The sequence below is a fragment of the Macrosteles quadrilineatus genome, unplaced genomic scaffold (assembly GCF_028750875.1).
Source record: "Macrosteles quadrilineatus isolate MER2022 unplaced genomic scaffold, UCM_ALF_1.0 Scaffold_4__1_contigs__length_99947679, whole genome shotgun sequence".
In the NCBI taxonomy this organism is placed as follows: domain Eukaryota; kingdom Metazoa; phylum Arthropoda; class Insecta; order Hemiptera; family Cicadellidae; genus Macrosteles; species Macrosteles quadrilineatus.
The window spans coordinates 27583737-27604516 of record NW_026542597.1 but is presented as its reverse complement, the minus strand read 5'-3'; the positions used below and the strand labels follow the sequence as shown (position 1 = coordinate 27604516).

Genomic DNA, 20780 nt, shown 5'->3' with positions numbered 1-20780 from the left:
ATGGTTTCCAAAATAAAAGTAAGTTCTAAACAGCCAAAATATATGGGAGCCAAAAATTCCAAAAAGGGAGACTTGCAAAAATTAGGAGCGATAAAATGTTTTTCATGTGGCAAAAATGGTCATCTATCTAAAAACTGTCGAACAGGTGTAATTTGTTTTAAGTGTCACACAAAAGGACATAAATCAAATGAATGTACCCGTGAGATACAAAATGCTGCAATGATGACTCGATCAAATCTAGAGGTAGGCCTAATTGATAAGTCATTTTTCAGTGAATGTGACAACTGGCTTGTTGACAGTGGTGCTTCTCACCATGTGACAAACCGCAGGGACTGGTTCGCCACTTACAAACCTAAAAAGATACTCCTAAAAAGATGGACAGTGCTCGCCAAGGTGTTCATATTCAGGCCTTGGGGTCAGGAAAAATAGACGTTATGGTTTTTGATGGTAAACAGTGGACTTACAGGTATTTCGATGATGTTTGGTACTGTCCTGATGTTGCTTGTAACTTATTCTCTGTGAGGAAAGCAGGTGAAAAAGGCATTCACCAGACTGTGAAAAACAATGGTAAGTCATGGGTGTTTTCTCAAAATGGAACAATCATTGCTTTGGCTATATCTAATACAACTAATCAATTGTATAATATGGTTGTTAAGGTCATTCCACCAAAAGAATCATGTTTTATTTTGAATAAAATAAACAATAACGATGATAAACACTACTTTAACATTGAAGAGAGTAGCAATGATATCGAGCATGATCCCCTTGACAGTAGGCAATCAATTCTAAATGATGAGACCAGAAATCAGCTTGTTGACAGTAATCAGGACAATATATTCCATGAAGAAGAGCAAGATATTGTGTATCCAGGAACCAATGATACTGATGAGCAAGACATGTTGTGTCCTAGTGATGATAACGCTATTCAAGGTGATGTATTACAAGATGAGACTTATAACCTGAGAAAACGTGATGGAATAAAAATACCTATGAGATATAGAGATGATTCTGTCATGTGTGTCAGTGACAGAGATAAAAATGAGCTTTTAGCTTCTGCAATACTTACAAACGAAGTACCGGAAAATTATGATGAAGCAATTAGATCTGAGCATGTCGTCGATTGGAAATCCGCTATGGATGAAGAAATAAATTCATTAATAAAAAATAAAACTTATGATTTGGTTGATCAACCAAAAGGAAGAAAAGTCATCGATAATCGCTGGGTATTTGCACTGAAAACAAATTCTGAGAACGAGATCATTCGTTACAAGGCGCGTTTGGTCGCAAAAGGATTTACTCAGCGTCCTGGTATTGATTATGGTGACACTTTCAGCCCTGTAGCTCGGTTTAAGACGATGCGAACTATGTTAGGCTATTCAGTTCAGTACAATCTTGCTATCAAACAGTTTGATGTTAAAACAGCATTTTTGAATGGCAATCTTGATGAGACTATTTGTAAGAGTAAGCTTCAACGGTGTGTTTCCCAATCTTCAATGGAAGCAGAATATGTTGCCGCTAGCGAGACCTGTAAATCCCTTCGTCTTGTGAAAGAGATTGGCGCAATTGAAGAAAAGTCTATTCCTATACTACATGTGGACAATCAAAGTGTGATTAAACTTATGAACAATCCAATGTTCCACGATCGCTCTAAACATATTGAGACGAGATACCATTATGTTCGACAGTTGGTCTCTGGGAAACAGATCACTGTCAGATACATTCCAACAGAAGAACAAACCGCTGATATTTTAACAAAGGGCTTATCATCATTGAAACATGTTAAAATGAAAACTTTCATTGGGATGGTGACCTCTTAACTAAAACTTATTTTTCTAAAATGTATTATGGACATTACGGGGGTGTGTTAAAGATGTAATTTATTCATATTATAATGTCCATAATAGTTATGTTAGAAAAGAACATATGATGTTTCCTTGGCAACAGAGTTTAGTTGTTTGTTATATTTTGATGAAGTAAGATGTATACACAAATCTAAGTTGTTCATTCTATCAGTTTTACTATTAAATTAACTTAATTTTTGATCCACAAGACGACTTGTTATTTTAGACGATATTTCCAACAAAATCAAATTTTCAGGTTATTCTAATGTAGTAGTACTCATGTAATGTTATTTCTATAGAAAATAAATATCACAATTTAAATTTATATTTTATTGAAAATTCAACCAGGTAGATGGAAATTCATTTAGTCAGCAGGACGGGGAGGGAGGGGTGTGTTATTTATTTGTTTTATTAGTTCCTTATAGCTTTAGATTCTAAATTTATTTCAGCCAAGTTTTGTATTGACATGGAAACATAAATTTTATACATTTACGAAAAGGATATTGTACAAAAGGATGAATGTGTGTTTCATCAAATATTACCTAAAAGAAATTGTATGCCAATATGAGTTGGGTATATTGAGTACCAACACAATCAATTATTATTTAATACTAGCTGTAACCCGCGGGCTTTGCCCCGTTTAACTTCTTAATTTTCAAGATTAGCCTATATCGTTCGCATGGCTCAATCACGTCCTGGTTGAAGTTTGTTCGCTACGCTCACTCACCTTTAGGTTGGAGCTCGTTCGCTGCGCTCACTTGCCTTCAGGTTAGCTCGTTCGCTACGCTAACTCGCCTCCAGGTTGAAGTTCGTTCGCTACGCTCACTCACCTTTTGGTTGCAAATTAGCTGTTGTCATAAATGTAAAAGAAATAATAGTGCTGCACCCTGTTGGTAATCCTTGTAACTTTAATGCTATTGAACATCATAGAACAGAACCAACTTGTTTAATTGAAACAGCTGTTAAGATTCAATAATTCCATTTCTTATAAGGTTATCATGGGAAACTCCAGAGCCACTGGGGCGGAGCCCGAAAGGATTTTTGAAATAAGAATATGCCTATATGTTAATCGGGAATGTGAGCTATCATCATGCCAAATTTCAGCCCAATCCGACCAGTATTTTTCGCGTTCACTTGTCACAAACATACATCCATACATCCATACATCTATACATCCAAACTTTCTCATTTATAATATTAGTAGGATTTAGCATTATCACATGATGGATACACAATTAAACAGCGTTAAGTGTAGCTAAAACGAAGCCATGCTTCTTATGCTAAGCCAATTAAATCACATCGTCATTAATATTTAGATTTACACCTTGCAAGTCCTAACTTCGCCTCTTAACTAAAGACATTTTTCATTTCATATCATTTTGTTTCACCTGCTAGCATATGTAACAGGAGTAACAGAACAATTCAACCTGACCCTGACCGTTTAAAGCCACTGCGAGAGCTCCTTATTCCAAAAGACCTCATCCCTCCGCCGAGCTCTTGGCATGTTCTCTCATTATGCAAATTTCATCCCAAAATTTTCAGAGAAAGTCCATGATTTGACTCACAGTAAAGGAAGCATACGCTACTGTCGAGGCTGTTCGGAAGTTGAGTGATTACTTGATGGGTAAATGCTTTAAGCTAGTTACAGACCAAAAGTCAGTTTCTTTTATGTTTAACTTTGCACTTTTGGCAAAGTATAAAATGGAAAGTTCCTGCGCTGGAGGCTTGAGCTATTCTGCTTCAACTATGAGATTGTTTACAGGCCAGACAATCAGAATGAAGCAGCTGATGCATTATCTCACTACTGTTCTGCCACCACAGAGTATTCCCTAAAGAGACTAGCAGATATTCATGAAAATCTATGCCATCCTGGAGAACTCGCTTATATCATCATGTCCGATGCAAGAACCTAGTTTTCCTCTTGATAAAATTAAAAAGTTAGTTTCTTCATGTCGCGTTTGCGCCATCGATGTATAATAACTCCCTGGATTGCGCGCTGAGGTTTAAGTAGGGCTCGAAAAACGGTCCACCACTTCCTCGCTCTGTCTGCGAGGAGTGGGGATAAAGGCATGAGTCACCCTAGTGGCGAGCGTCGCGCCCGCTCTAGCCGCGTATTGCTATGTTAGTTTTGTGGAAATATTACGAGTAAAATTTATTATAACGAACTTAAGGAGGTTTCTAAACAGATATAATTAATCTAATTACTTGCTCACACTTTACAGACTATGCATCACAAGTAAATCTCAGAAGAAATTTAGTGATGTTATGAAAGAGTTAGATTTATTTATAACCTATTTGAACATTGGTCAGAACAAAATATCACAATAATTATTCTATCACATAAGCATGTCATAATTTGCTGCTGTGAGCCCCAATTATTATTCAGATTTTTATATTTCTTCTCTCGAAAAATCTTTACTTTAGTATGTTTTAATCTGCTTGATAAAAACATGGTTTAAGGAATAATTCTTTTCTCTTTTCTATCTATATCACGTTATGTATGCTACATACCACGTTGGGTACACACGAAGTAGCGAAAGTGGGAGACCAACTTTAATTAAGTTAAATATGAACCAAATCTAAAAAAAAATACTTGATCCAAAGTCAAGTTACAATCTATCTATTTAAGAAGATTAAGTATTTGAGTAAATAGTATCTCAGAATTTTCAAAAGTTTGAGTAAGCTACTTAAAGTTAACGAACACCAGCAATAAAACTCACCCAGAATTGCACCATAACATACCGTTTAAAAATGAATCATCCTAAACATCACAAAAGTAGGCCTACTAAGCCCATGTTACTTACGGACTGTGTGGACACAGTAGACCACAAGGACACAGACAACCAAATGCAACTATGAATACAAACTTCCTACTATTCAGATAACAGTGTGTACTAGACAAGCAAGCCAGTATTGGACTTTGAATTGTCACTTAAGAGCCCAGAAATGACATGACTCAGATTATTTCATATTTGTAGCCATAACTTGTGTCGTTCTATCTCTGCCTTCCTGTCTTAAGTAGATGCCCAACATGGTTCCAACACAGGAAATAGGAAATAAAACTCCAGAACTACTGTGGGGAATAATTGATAAATAGTTGAAAGTTTTAAAAAATATTTTACAAACTGAAGTGTGATTGAATGTCAACGATGGACAAATATAGTTGAAATATAAGAAATTAAAGTAACATTTGTAGGCCTACAAATAACCATTATGTTAATTAAAATAAAATAACAACCACAGTATTTGCAAAAAATGCACTTCGCGTAAAATGTATGTAATTGAGCTAAATTCAAAAATGTGTAAGATGGTTCTACATCGTTTTAAAATCTCAATAGTTTTAAGCTCCAACCTCTAAGGGCGGGTTTCCGAGCTCGGGAATACGTAATCCTGGAGTTACTTAATCAGTGAATAAAGTTAGTCATCAAATAAAAAATCGGGTTTCAGAGCTCGCGAACTAACTCCCTAGTCCGCAGACTAGTCTATTCGACGACTAACATTATTCGCCAACTTCTGGACTACTTATTCTAGGACTAAGGTAGGAATCACGGGGAATTTTAGTTTTTGAGTGGTGGTAGGGGCAGCGGACAGACGAATTTAAGACGATACCTGCCAAAGTTGTTCACGGTCAGCGCTCATAGCTACATTAGTGTCTACTCTCTAGTCTGGTTCTAATCACTTATCAGTTGGGATAATGATTCCTTGAGTCTCACTGAAGATGGTAACTAAAAGAAGATATCGTGTTCAAAAACGTATGCCGAAATAAAAAACCCAGTTATGTGAACCATTATTTACAAAAAAAACCTGAAGGTTTATTTATTGCTGTTAAGTTTGATAAAAAAAACTTCCCGATTGAAGAATAAGGTGTCAAATGTGTTAGCCTATGCCTTTACTTTGTCCAAGTTATTTTTTTATGATAATCTAAAAACTGTAGGCATTTGAGATATTAGAGATTGGTTGCGACTTTTGTAATCCTAATGCAAACCCCAATAATTGTCTATTTAAGGTCTTACAATTATTTTGAAATGAATACTGTATGATGATAAAAATACCCCCGCCGCAGCAAACCTGCAGACTAAGCGAATTTCCATTTGACTGATTGGATTTACACTGAAATGTCTACTTAAAAATATAACATTTATTCTTGATTTAAATAGAATTAGTTTAACAAGTACTTAGGTTTGCTGCATCAGGGAGAGTAAAACTGTTTTTTTTTTGTAAAATGTGAATAGTTAGTAAGAAATAAAAACATTTTCCAAATTTGATCAAAATATGTTCGTAAACAAGCAAACTACAACAGTTTACTTATTCTCCATAAGAATAACATGGGAATTTTAAATTTACAATTTTTTGGAATTTTCTCCGTAACCATTAGGCGCATAATAACGCTTCAATATACTAAATTATTTGTTTTTTTAAGCTCTACAAAATGGTTTGGAAAGAAATTGCTAAATTTTATGTTTTTTGGGTAAAAAATGGGAAAAAACCTATTTTTACCCCATAAAACCCCCCGTAAACCCCCGTTCCCATGGTCCGATCATGCTGGATCGCGAACTTGTTCGAATAAACGTACGTTTACACGTTTGTACCAAATTTCATCAAAATCGGATCATTTTTGCTCGAGTTATCGTGCTGACGGACACACATATATATATATATATATATATAAATATATAAATATATATATATATATATATGAATTTGAACGGATGGTGTTTTTGGCCTCTAGGGACCTCAAAACGAAAAAAAAAATCGGTCCCGCGTCCAGGTCTTACCATGAGTACTACGGTAATAGCTTATTCCCTATATGGGAAATTCGCTAAAATAAAGGGAAATATTTTATTATTCTTTGAATGCAAATCAACCGTAAAAAATTATCATTATTACAACAATTTGTTGTTTTAACGCTCTAAGAGTAGGCATAGTTATAATTTATCTGCTTAGAATGTATTTGTGTTCTCTGATTGTTTTGTATTTTAACAATTCATCTGGAAGTACAATATGTAGTAGAGATTAAGTAGGTGTCCAAGCAACTTCAGTTAACTTCCAATCATCTGAGCTCCGGTTATCTGAGACTCCAGGTTATCCGAGTTAGCTCACGGCTGAAATATTTGTTATTTAACCAAATTCCAAATTATTATACTAGATATGAGTTTCAATTGAAAATAATACTAATACAGAAGTCTTTTTTCGTTAGGCATACTGTTAATTTTGGTTAAAAGTATTCATTAGTAAAATACTGCATTACAGTAGACTATCCGGACTCCTCAGTGCCGAGGCCAGTCCGAATAACGGGGTTTCCGGTTAAACCAACGTCCCCAAAAACTCGTTAAAATGGACCATTTAAATGCATGTAACCCTATGTAACATTATGTACCGCGTATTAAATACGTATTTAGATTTGATAGGCCCTATATTATTTTTTTCATACAGTTAAGTTTTTCTTTCTGTCTTCGTTATATTATTATTTTAAAATCTAAGTTTAGTACCTTATAATATTAATTTTAGGGACCGTTTGGCCTATTATAGTCTTGAGCATAAATTGTAGATAAACGGGTTTCATTCAAAGATGATTTTGCATATACTTAAGAGAAAAATAAAATTTTAAGGAAAAATATCAAGAGGAATGAAATTGCTAGTAAATTTTATGCCGATTAAGAATTTGACATTTATATAGATACCTTCACAAATTGAGTACTTACGCCAAAAGTTAAGTTAGTCCGCCCCTTAATCCTGCCCTCCACCTGGACTAAAAATTGCTCATATTTATTCCTCGAGTTAGTCTTTGTTGCCCAGTTGTGGATTATATATTTGGCTCCGAAACCCGATCGAATAACATTTAATTCGAGGATTAAGTAGCCCGTGACTCCGAAACCCATGAGAGTAATTCAGGGACTATGTAACTCTCGGAATAGACTTAGTCGTTGACTAGCGTAATCCTGGAGCTCCGAAACCCGATTTTTAGTCCTAGAATAAAAACTGGTTTGAACTGGATTTTAGTCCAGGAATAGCGTTAGTCCCGAGCTCCGAAACCGGCCCTAACTTTCTCAAAGTTAATAATCTTCGATTAATTTGTTAGTACCCTAAAAACCAAAAGTTTTCCTTCCCATGCAAATATGGAAACATTTTAATTTACTTTAATAGTTCATTTTTTTAAATTTAGGACTGAAAAAATTGCAATTTGTATCAGTGGTAAACCAGATTACGATAAATTGTTAAAATACCCCCGCCGCAGCAATCCTGCAGACTAAGCGGATTTCAACTTGTATGATTAAATTTTTACTAAAATATTTCCATAAATATAAGTCATATTTATTCCCTATTTAAATAACATTGGTTTTAACAAGTGCATAGGTTTGCTGCTACGGGGAAGGTAAAAAGTGTTTTTTGAATGGTATATGATGAAATACATAAATTTGCCAAATTTTATCAATATTTTTTTATATCCATAAACAAGTAAAGTACAACAATTTTCATCTTCTCCATAAGAATAACATGGGAATTTTAAATTACACTATTTTTAAATTTTCTCCATGACCGTTAGGCATACAACAGCGTTTCAATATACTAAATTATTTATTTTTTTAAGCTCTACAAAACGGTTTAAAAATAAATTGCAACATTTTTTGTTTTTAGGGTCAAAAATGGGAAAACCCAATTTTTACCCCATAAACCCCTGTTCCCATGGTCCGATTATGCTGGATCGCGAACTCGTTCGAATAAACGTAGGTTTACAGGTTTGTACCAAATTTCATCAAAATCGGATCATTTTTGCTCGAGTTATCGCGCTAACGGACACACACATATATATATATATATATATATGGATGGTGTTTTTGGCCTCGAGGGACCTCAAAATTAAGAATTAAATCGGTCCCGGGTCCAGGTCTTACCATGAGTACTACGGTAATAGCTTATTCCCTATATGGGAAATTCGCTAAAACAAAATCATGACTGACTAGGTAGCCAACACACTGTTGATTATAAACTCTATAACTGATGTTATGCCTATAACAACTGATTCCAAGTTTCCAAAGGAATATTACACTGAATAATGAAGAAGAAAAAAACTATAATCATTGGAAATATTGATAGAGTTACTGAAAAATATCTCCAGAATAAACTCTATACAATAAATGGAATTTTCAAGTCTCAAATGAATTTCTGACATATTATGTACCCATCCGTGGTTTTATCATTGTAACACTAGTAGATTAGCCTACAAGTAACAAGACCCCAAGCTGAACAAAGCGTTTATATTCAATACAACGTTTTCCACTGTAGCTGAGAACAAACTCAAAACTCTACAAACAAGCCGGAAACATAGCAGCAGACATAGGCAAAACAGAAATCAACCAGTTGAGGTAGAATGAGAAAGCATGTTTAATTTGGTGTGAATAAATAAATGGTGCTTCTGCTTTCTGTATTTTTGTTTAAGGGGAAAATTTAATAGTCAAATTGGGTCCTTTTGTATGTAATTATTGGCACTTTCCAATAATTTGAATCGTCATGCAAAATCGTGGTAAATTGAAAATTTCCAGTAGAAATACAAAATTCACACATAATTCCCGGTTTTCCAGGTTGGTGGACACCTGAACCACCTAAAATTTGTGATCGGACTAAAGTAAAAACCACAAGAAAAGCTTAAAAAAACCTAACAAATTCAAAAGCCGTAAATGCAAGGTTTGCTTTTGAAAAAATCTAACTACAGATTAGGGAATTTCAAATCCACCCATCACACAACAATATTAAAAAGCTAAAATTAGGCTAGGTACATATTTAACTCACCTATTGCTGGTTAAGCGGACAGGCGGTGCTGGTGGCTTGTCTTCGTCGTCCGACATTTTGTTTTGTTTTAAATTTTAGATCACAGATATGCTAATCCTGAAAACAAAAAAGTGTGAGATAACAAATCCTCAATTGGAAAATAATAAATCTATGATGTATGACAAATTAATTTAACAATCATTTTCTTAGGGGTAGTGGACCTTATAACTATCAATCGATTGAAAATTATACATTTTTAAACCTGCATACAAAGGACTTTTTTCAAATAAGGTCAAACGGTGATTTGGTAATCTGAAAATTGTTTCGTTTCTTGTACTATAGTTGTGTGTGAATTTGAATGAATCCGGGAGGTTATTTTTTATATTGTGTATGTAGTTTAATAATTCAAATACGTATAGTCCTGTGAGTGTTTGGATTTTTAAATTTTGAAAATGTAATTTACAAGGACTTCTGGGGTGGGAATTAGTCATAATTCGGATGATTCTTTTCTGAAGTCTGAAAATAGTTTTTGCATCAGTTGCCTGTCCCCACAAAATCACACCATACCTCAAGATGGATTCTACATATTCAATGGTGACACATTCTCTCAAGTGGACAAAGACAGATGATGCAGATCTAATTTTTTTCTTTATAACATCTAGATGCACCTTCCAGTTAATATTTTCATCTAGATTTTATTTGAATTTTTTTTAAATTGCCTAGGAATTTATTTGAATGGACTAAATTGGAAAAACTATTTAATTCTCTTTCATTTCTGGCTGAAAGTTTTATAATTTGGGTTTTATCCACATTTAGTTTAAGGCCATTTATTTTAAACCAATTTTCCATTTCTTTCATAACTTCTGTGAGAGATGTTAGAAGCTCTTCTCTACTATTTTCTTTAATGATTGCAGTAGTATCGTCAGCAAACAGAATCAAATCTCTATTAATAGCTTTAGGGAGGTAATTTAAGTGAAAAGATTCAAGCTAAAGCCTAACTAAAATACAAAATAGAATCATTTTTTACTTGGCACAGCTTTATAACAGGATGTGCAGCCGGACCCACAGCCAGTTTATAAAGGGTGCGCAAAAAAAACCTAACGGGTTCTGTTTCTTAATAAGTCAGCTCTTATACTAGCTAGAGACCTCATTGTTGTAGTGAACGATTGCTTATGTTATGCAGTTTTTAGGTTATGTTTGGTTAAACAAACTTACAAGGATAAACAGTGGTTGGCGCAACATTGTTCTTTTGTTATTGAAACATTTTTTTACACAACTAGTCTGCAACTTTAAGTCAACGATTGTTTCACGTTCATTTTCAGGTAGGTCGCCATGGAGCTAGGCCTATTCCTTCTCGAAACACTATTTTGAAGTGGGTTTCTAACTTTAGAATGACACAGTTTCTGCAATGAAGATCAGGCCAAGTGACCGACCTTGTTCATTTTGTACACCGGCAAACATCTAAACTGTTCGACAGAGTGTAAGGCAAAGTCCAAATTTTTCTGCTCGTAGACAATCTATGATCTTGGCGATTTCAAACTCTTATTCACGTAAAATTATAGATCTCAACTTCCACCAATACGAGATTGTCATCGTACAGAAATTGAATGGAAGAGACTTTGAATCACGTGTTCTGACATGCCAGAGACTGTTGCAGCTGGCTACTGAAAATAACCTCTTAAATGTTTTGATTAAATGTCTGATGAAGCTCATTAAAAAAAAAAAATAATAAAAAAAAACAATATCAGACAAAACTCCAGATACTGGTCTGCTGAAAATCCTAAGGAAAATTCATGAGACATCACTTCATCCAAAGAAAGTTACTTTTTGGTGTGGTGTGGCATGGTTTGGAGTCATCAGACCATATTTTTTGAGGACGAAAGGGAGAATAGGGTCAATGTAAACTCGGAACGCTATGTACTAATGCTGAGGGGGTTTTTGATTCCACAACTATGAATTTTAGGGATAGACTAGACATGACCAATACCAGGGGCACCTCTAGGAATAATTTTTTTTGTAGGCCTGGCAAGGATCAAGAAAGAGTGTGATCGGGTGACGAGAGAGGATGGAAGGGCTTTTCCAGCAAAAAGGGGAATTTAAAAATGTAATTACAAAATAATTAGTTTGAATGGTTTCTCTTTATTTACATATAACTATTTTTTTTTATTTACTTATAATTTTGAAATATCTACCAACATTTTGAGTAGGCCCGGGCCTACCTGGAGCCGCTTATGGTCAACACATAGTTTCAACAGGACGGCGCAACTTGTCACACAGCCAATGATTCAATGACAGTTTTGCGTTAACTCTTTCCTGGTAAAGTGATCTCAGAGCTTGGTGATGTGTCGTGGTCAGCTTGATCTGTTATAATAATGTGTTTTTTATTATACCCGACACATGGATGTTCTCTAGAAATATTTCAATAAAGGATTTGTCTATAGTCTATTATGTCTAATAACAGACTGTCAATCCCCACTTCGTGTGACTGTTGGCTGTTGAGCTAGCTAATTAAAAAGCAGTGTTTGTTTTGAATCCTTGAACCATCCCTGAACTCAAGCAGTGTATCCGGGAAGAGTTTGCTACTATTCCTCAAATGACGATACGGAAGTTTACTCTAAACATGCAGAAAAGATGGGAAGCCTGTGTCAACGGAGAAGATCATCACCTAAGTGATATAATTTTTCATAAATGAAAATGGCATAGTACTGTGAACAATATCTAATATATAAAATTCTCGTGTCACAGTGTTTGTCTGCAAACTCCTCCGGAACGACTTCACCGATCGTTATGAAATTTGGTGTGTAAATTCTGTAGGTATGCGAATCGGACGTAAACTATTTCCCGTTTCGAAATTCTTAAAAGGGCTCCGCCCCAGTGGCTCTGGAGTTTCCCATGTTAACCTTATGAGAAATGGAATTAATGAATCTTAACAGCTGTTTCAATTAAACAAGTTGGTTCTGTTCTATGATGTTCAATAGCATTAAAGTTACAAGGATTACCAACCCAAAGGTGAGTGAGCGTAGCGAACGAACTTTAACCTGGAGGCGAGTTAGCGTAGCGAACGAGCTAACCTGAAGGCAAGTGAGCGCAGCGAACAAGCTCCAACCTAAAGGTGAGTGAGCGTAGCGAACGAGCTCCAACCCAAAGGTGAGTGAGCGTAGCGAACGAACTTCAACCAGGACGTGATTGAGCGATGCGAACGAGATCATCTTGAAAATTAAACATAACGGTACTTTCTTTCCATCGATCTGTCTTAGGGGAAACCTATAACTTAGGCGATACAAAGTTCGCCGGGTCAGCTAGTAGTCTAATATTATTTAATACACACAAGTTTATTTTTTTCTTGAGTCATTTAATATTAAAAACCTTCAGGTTATTTTGGCACACCCTGTAACTTAATTTAGGCCTATTTAAATTGGTTTACAACAAACATGTTAAAACTTGAAAATGAAATACAGTACCCCCTCTGCAGCAAACCTAAAGCATTACCGGATATATGCCTACTGGATATAGAGAAAAATAAAAAAAAAGTGTACATAGCCTACATATAAACAGATATTGCTCATATAAGAGTAGATATGATAAATAAATACCCCCACCGCAGTAAACCTGCAGAATAAGCAAATTTCAACTTGTCTGATTACATTTTTACTCAAATATTTCCATAAATAAGATATATTTATTCCCAATTTCAATAACATTTTAGATTTAACTAGTGCTTAGGTTTGCTGCTACGGGGAAGGTAAAACGGGTTTTATGACCATACGTCAATAGTAGGCCTATAGGATGAAATAAATAAATTTGCCAAATTTTATCACCATACCTATATTCATAAACAAGTAAACTACAACCGTTTTCATTTTCCCCATAAGAATAACATGGAATTTTAAATTAGGGTTACACGTTTTTATTTTCCCCGTGACCGTTAGGCGTAGGTACAACAGCGCTTCAATATACAAAATTATTTATTTTTTTAAGCTCGTCTCCTATGTTTTTTGCCGATTGGATTGTTGGAAACTAAAGGTAAATTTATCGAGTTGAAGCAATCTTTGAAGAATCAGAATATTGGGGGCCTCGTCGATTCCAAATACGGCCCTGTTTTATTGTCTTGTTTATTTATTTTGTCGTTACTACTTTAAACTTATAATGATTTTACTTTATTGTTATTGAGCGAAGCACTTTGAGATCGGAACCTATGCAAACGATGTACCCTAATCGGATAACTTTTTAACGGCTGAATTTATTAAAGTCAAACTTTCCAGGGTTATTTTGACAAACAGTGAACTTACACAAACAAATTTCAATTTGAGTCAAAGTCAAAGTCAAAGTCTGTACAAATTAAAACTAATCTAAAACTTTTAACATTGGCCTTATGGGTTGCTATGATAGTTACCAATTAACAAAACAACGTAAATGTAAATAAAGAAAGACTAATGACATTTGGTTATGACAAACCATCTACGGCAAGGCCCCACTAGAAAAACAGGCCATGATGTACCGCGCTTTTGATGATCTAAAAATAATGGTTAAAGAACAACGAAACCAAGGTCATCTGGCTAAAGACGTTAAGAGTGTTTACAAAAAAACATAATATGTGAAGAGTTTCTTATTTAACATTATAAAAGTAAGATGATCATTTTAACTGGTCTGTCAGTCAGTATTCTAAGCCTACTCTGTTAAAACATTTATTAAAACAGTATTGAGCTCAAGATTTTTATTTATGGTTAATTAAAAGTTAAGCGCTTAGAAGTTCTTCCTTTTTTCGTATTGATAAGTTAAAAGGTAATTAAAATTTTGTAATGATTTTTAAATACTGTATAGTTAATATTATTAACTGGAAACAACTAGTAACAAATTTTAAAATTCAATATTATAGAACGGGCATGAAAATCAAACAAGCGATAACTTACAAAAAAATGTTGTGCTAATCTTTGGTTCGTCATGGAAGCGATGCAAGAATGATATAAAGCCTCGGAATCGGTAAAAGTTAGTAGTGTAGACGTTATAAATTTACTCTGTATTTTGACAACCTTATAGTAGGCTATTGGGATCAAGGTAGAGAGCTTGGAAATAATCCCTTCATACAAAGAATATTGTTTTTTAAAATTAGAACTTGGGTGGTTAGGCCTATGTTTATTAATATTTATAAAGTTCATTTTGGATAAATCTGGAAACGATAGGCTACATGAAAAAGTAAGTCAAGTACTATACTCTGTCTGAATTTAATGTGCGGTTGAAGGACACATTTGTTTTTCCCTGCTTTCTCCCTGGCCCCTGCCACCACAACATATTAGCCTACAGCTGATTCATACTGTTTATAATTTTACAACAATTGTCACTTTGTTTACATTTTAGTAGTAAACAACATTGTGATTATTCTGATGGTATTTTGTGCAGTTTGAATTGACTTGACTTGAGTTTATTTTGTGAGTTTAACTGTGTTTACTTGATTAGTGTTAATTAGAAATGGCCAAAAGGTGCCAAGACATTACAATTCAAACTAAAAACACAATTTTTAGTGTGTACAATTATTTAAAAAAGCTTGTTACCAGCAAACCAAATGCGACAGTGTGGGAAGTGTTCCATCAAACCCAAAAGGCTACAGCAGAAGCTTGATCTGTTTCTCTTAGAACAGTGCAAAACATAACGGGAGAAGGAAAGAAATCCATTGCAGCACATAATATGGACTCCAAAGATTGTAATATAGAAAATATACCAAAAGAAGCAACATTTTCTTCATCTCAAAGGAAAATATCCCACAAAAAGTGGATAACTGATCTCGACCAATTCGACAAGGACGTAGTCCGAAGAACTGTTTTTTATTTCTACGAAAGAGGACAGTACCCGACCTGCAGGAAGTTGAAGACTGTGCTAAAAGAAAAAATTGGATTTAGTGGAAGTAAAGATTCTGTATGTAAGATACTTAGAGATGTGGGATTTAAGTTTAAAAAGACTAACAACGGCCGAAAATTCTTAATAGAACGGTCTGATATTGTCGCTTCCCGGGTAGTATTTCTAAGAAAGATGCACGATTTAAGGCGGCAGGAAACTCCTCTCCCAATTGTATACCTGGATGAGACGTGGGTAAACCAAAACCATGCAAGAAAGTGTATTTGGGAAAGCTTAGATGGCAAGGGAGGGTTTCGGGTTCCAGTAGGGAAGGGTTCTAGGCTTGTCGTGTGTCACGCTGGGTCAGCTAAATATGGTTTTATAAAAGACGCACAGCTCGTATTTCAATCAAAAAGTAATGTCAATTATCATCAAGAAATGAACCATATAGTTTTCCACGAATGGTTTCTCGATTTACTGAGAAGCCTAGAAGAGCCATGTATTATTGTAATGGATAATGCCAGCTACCATTCGAAACAACTTAACAAAATTCCAAGTTCAAAATCTAGAAAGGCAGACATTGTGAGGTGGCTATCAGATAATGGTATTGAACACAATCCAGTCCACACAGTAGCAGAACTCCTTACCACCGTGCGGCAGCACAGGCACAATTTTCCTCCACGGTACGAACTGGACGAGCTTGCGTTGCAGATGGGTCATGAGGTTATTCGCCTACCCCCCTACCATTGTCAATACAATTCCATAGAGCTAATTTGGGCTCAAGTGAAAGGGGAGGTGGCGCAAAATAACACGTCTTTCAAAATAAAGGATGTCAGGAACCTTCTAGAAAATGCCATGAACCATGTAACAGTAAAAGACTGGAAGAAATGTGTAATTCATGCTGAAAATATCCAGGAAGAAGATTTTTTAAAAGAAGGACTGCGTGACGAAATCATGGAACCATTTATTACAAATCTGCATGATGACACTGACTCTGATGGCTTAAGCGAAGATGATGGTTTCCAGTTATGAGAGTGAATGATGTAATGGAACGTCTCCAGTACTTTTTTAACATCCACATTACAACTAACATTTGTTAAATTTACATCATTGTGTTCATTTTGTGGTTGTTTAAATAAAATTATATTTATACATTTTTACGAGTTTTGTTTTCTATTTGGTGTGTACTAAGGCATATTGGCCTTTTATTATTTAGGGATTTGAAATATTTATACAATTAGTAAGCAATGGAAAAAGCAAAAAAATGTAATATAGCTGCTACATACAAATGGTTTAATTTGTGTGCACCTCCAAACATAACTCGTTCATTCAAATAGTATGATCAATTTGTTATGTTAGTTTATCCTCAGTAAAAGAAAATTATAGCAAATAATATAATGTATAACAAAACAAGTCTAATGAAATGACTCCATTGATCATCATGACCTCAGACCTATAGATACATATTAAAGGCAAAGTACTAGCTCACTTACTCACTCAACACGAATGCTCCTACTTGTAATTTACCTAGCGAGTTCAATGTTGTACACAGATTATTCAGGCATAAACAGGATAACCCAATGGTTTTCGTCCTGATCTGACCTTAGGGCTTTGCTAGAGACCTTGACAAAGTTCCCATTACCTAAGGTATTAAAATAATAACCAAATAAGAAGTGAAGTATCGCTTTAGAAATTTGAAACCAGTTCACCACGATATTAACTAATTTAATCATGTATAGTTACATTACCAGAACTGAAATTGTACCGGGTGTCCGGAAAAGAACTGAAATATTTTAAAGGCGAATACTGATACCTAATAAGAGACCATGTTTAATGTTTTATATATGTATTTAATGCTTAAATTTTCAAGTTTTATTAGAAACTTAGTATAACTTGATATGAGCACCATTAGTGGCCCGGCATGAATCCATCATAAATCTAAGTGAAATTTGACCTCTTCCCTGGTATTGGTCAGTACTTCAGAGGATGTTGCACCAACACAAGCAACTAGAAGTGATTCAGATACCGAATCTGCACCCAGTAGACATTATTCTTTACTGACCCCAAAAGAAAAAAATCCAGAGAAGTCATATTTGGACTCCTAGGAGGCCATTGGGTGGGCCCTTCCTTCCCTTCCAAACCACCAATCGTCGAACTATAGTATCCAGCGCCTCTTGCACACTCAAACTGTAGTGTGGCGGCGCTCCATCCTGTTGAAAATAGGTGGGGCCATTCCCCATCTCAATGTCACCCAGTTATGGGGGGAAAATACTTATCTAACATGTCACATTAAATGGCAACGCTTGTATCCCCTGAAGTACTGACCAAAACCTAAGAAAAGGTCAAATTTCACTTAGATTTTTGGCTTTTGCCGGGAAACTGATGGTGCTAATATCGAGTTATAGCCTACTAAGTTTCTAATAAAACTTAAGAATTTAAGCTTTAAATACATATAAAACATTAAACATAGTCTCTTATTTGGTATCAGTATTTGCCTTTAAAATGTTTCAGTTTTTTTCGGACACCCGGTATTTAAAACAATCCATCAAAAGCATAAAGCATAAATGCTAGTCCAGGATTAATATTACATTATAACAAAGCTTCTAGTGAAATTAAAATTGATACGTAGATTATTATTGTTAAAATAAATCTTCTAGTTTTATTATATGTGTAGTTCAATCATAATAAACAAATGCTTCCTAAAAAACCTGTCTGTAATATAAAACAGATGATTGTCACGGGGGATTTCAGTGTAGAAAAGGGTAAATGAGTGGGAGATTTACCATGATAGGGAAATCATATGTTGAATTCCAACCGCACAATTATTTTAGACAGACTTTAACATTGTCTTTTTTGGTCAGAGATATTTTATTTGTGGTAAACTTACATGATTTTAATATAGGCCACATATTTGTATTGATGCATTGTTTGGCTTATGTTTCAACATCTGAAAAATCTCTGTGTACCGATCCGATCGTGTTTCAAAATAAAAGACACTCATGGAGGGTTGATAGAGACTTAACCAAAGAATAGGTTTTAAGTTAGGCTATTCAGGCATTGTTCAAAGTAGCCTATATACCTTGTCTGGTATTGATCACTTCTATCTAAATATCTCTGAAAGGCTAAAAATGGGGTACCTAGGGCTATCTTACAGTTTTTTAACTGGGCTAACTTAGGACTACACTAAGTATCTTTAAATTGAAATTATCAATTCAATTAGTAACTTCATTAGGCTATTCAATTTTTTTTAATTAACTTAAATCAGCATGTTAGGTTGGTTAGGTTACCTATATCAGTGTCATTTAATAAATTAATATTAGTTTAAAATATTGATTACCTAATCAATTTCCATCAATATTAAATGGATGAATGAATGAATGATTTATTCCGTTAAATTTGAATTTTTGAATGGATTTGAATTTGAATTTTGAATTTTTTAATGTTGAATTAGGCCTATGCAAAAACTAGCAAAACGAACATAATAAACTTATTATTTTGTAGGTAACAGTAGTTATAATTAATTGGTCAAGCTTGTGGAATCAGCAGACATAGACGAACTCTGCCTGTGTGTCTGCTGGGTTGCATATAGGTAGTCTTTCATGACCTAAATTTGTTGATTGGGAATTCAAATGGAGATTGAATAAAAAACAGAAAAAACTATTTTTTTAAATTTTTGTTGAGGATGAAATGAGTGATAGATAATTTCTGTGGGAGCAAATTGTGTTGATACAGTTGTGTCGACGAGGAGCTTTGCACAAGGCTGGGGGGTTGGTGAAGAGGGACACCACAGTACAAGGGTCAGGTGAAATAACGCCGGTAATCAGCTGAGATGATAACTTCGGCCTCGCCCGTTCCTAGATTTAGAAGGAATTCTTTAACCCTGATTTGAAATAAGTTGAGAAAAGGTGAATCAAAGATGGGTAAATCATTAAAATAAGAGCAGATGTTACAAAACAGTATATGAGAAATATAATAGGAGTTAGTTGAAGAAAAAGAATAATTTTTTTGTAATGTAACTTTGTGAACTCTTGAAGAATACCTTGTGTTGTGTGAATGTGCTATTTCATAGAAAATGTTATTGTAATTTTTGAGAATATGAATTAACTTAATATTTCAATGTAAAGTTGGCGAATAGAAAAAAGGGAAGTTTCCTCAAATAAAGCGACTAAAGTTAGTTTAGGTAGGCCTAGCCCGGTTAAGAAACTGTGGCCCAAAAAATATCTAAATCCAACCTTAATCATAAACTGCCCCTCAAAATAAAAAAAATAAACATCCTGAAATTATTAATTTTAACATTGGGCTTAAGTTAATGAACTAGGAGTTTTGATTGGACATTGGAACCTCTTTTAAACTTACAGCTTCCAAGTTGTAACTTAGGCTAGGCCTAGTAAGGAAAGCAATGAAGGGACTAAAAGTGTACCTATCCATCCTCTGGCGATTAAAATACGATGTTATGAAATAAATGTGTTCATATTATATTAGAACATTAATGCAACAGCCTAAACCAACAGCAGAATCCACAAAAAAACTTCGATGTGTAACACTACACTAGGCCTAGTTTAAGACTTATTTCTATTTGCCATTCTAGTTATAAAATGGACAGGAGGGTGTACCAACTAATCAAATTAAATAGTTCAATGCAAACCTTCAAGAAAACTCCTGATGAAAATACAACACCAATAATGCATTAAACACATTCGGGTTAGATACAATGAACACTAACACTCATTAAGAATATAAAAATCCAACTTCATCTTCCCCATTCTTTGTCACCTACTCAACCTGAATCACCGCCATGACATATTAAATTTCTCAACAAGATGATCAAAGAAAAATATGTTAAGATGAAAAGAGAACTATAACTGCCTCAACCTGAAATCATAGAGATCACAGAATAACAACTTATATGTGTATGTATAGTTTAGTAAGTGCAAGTGAATATATTTAATCTATGATATGAGAGCCATTTAGCGGGCTATAAACTATAAACTATTACCTTTAGTACTGGGGAGCGAGCTGGCGTAGTGGTTAGAGCGCGGGACTTCAGTCCCTGAGGTCCCGGGTTCGATCCCCGCCAAGTCACCAATGGATTTTATCTAAGTGATAATGCCGCAACCCCTAGGTCTAGCCTGAAGTAATGTGAAAAACAATCCCAGGCTCGTGCCTAGCGTCCTAGGATAAAAAAAGTATGGTAGTACTCATGGTAAGACCTGGCCTGGACCCGGGACCAATTTACTTTTTCATTTTTGACCCAATTGATATAAATAATCCCAAAATACAAATAAAACCTGCACATATAGGACCGATAACCTATTATTTTGGTACAACCAGCGTGTAAAACCT

General features: G+C 34.8%; 2 protein-coding genes across 2 annotated transcripts in view; one reads left to right on the top strand and one right to left on the bottom strand.

Annotated features, from left to right (window-relative positions):
- The window catches only part of LOC128991378 (serine/threonine-protein kinase Pak), a 48118-nt gene extending 27893 nt beyond the window's left edge, over positions 1-20225 (bottom strand). The window contains exons 1-2 of the mRNA XM_054414184.1: positions 20083-20225; positions 9630-9725 (exon numbers count right to left, since the gene is read on the bottom strand). Of these exons, the coding sequence (XP_054270159.1) occupies positions 9630-9685 (56 nt within the window). The 5' untranslated portion in view covers positions 9686-9725; positions 20083-20225. The remainder of the gene's footprint in view (positions 1-9629; positions 9726-20082) is intronic.
- On the top strand, positions 15948-16469 carry LOC128992822 (uncharacterized). Its single transcript, XM_054416563.1, has one exon. It carries the CDS (start codon positions 15948-15950, stop codon positions 16467-16469), a length of 522 nt encoding a protein of 173 aa, XP_054272538.1.
- Positions 20226-20780: the final 555 nt, after the last annotated feature.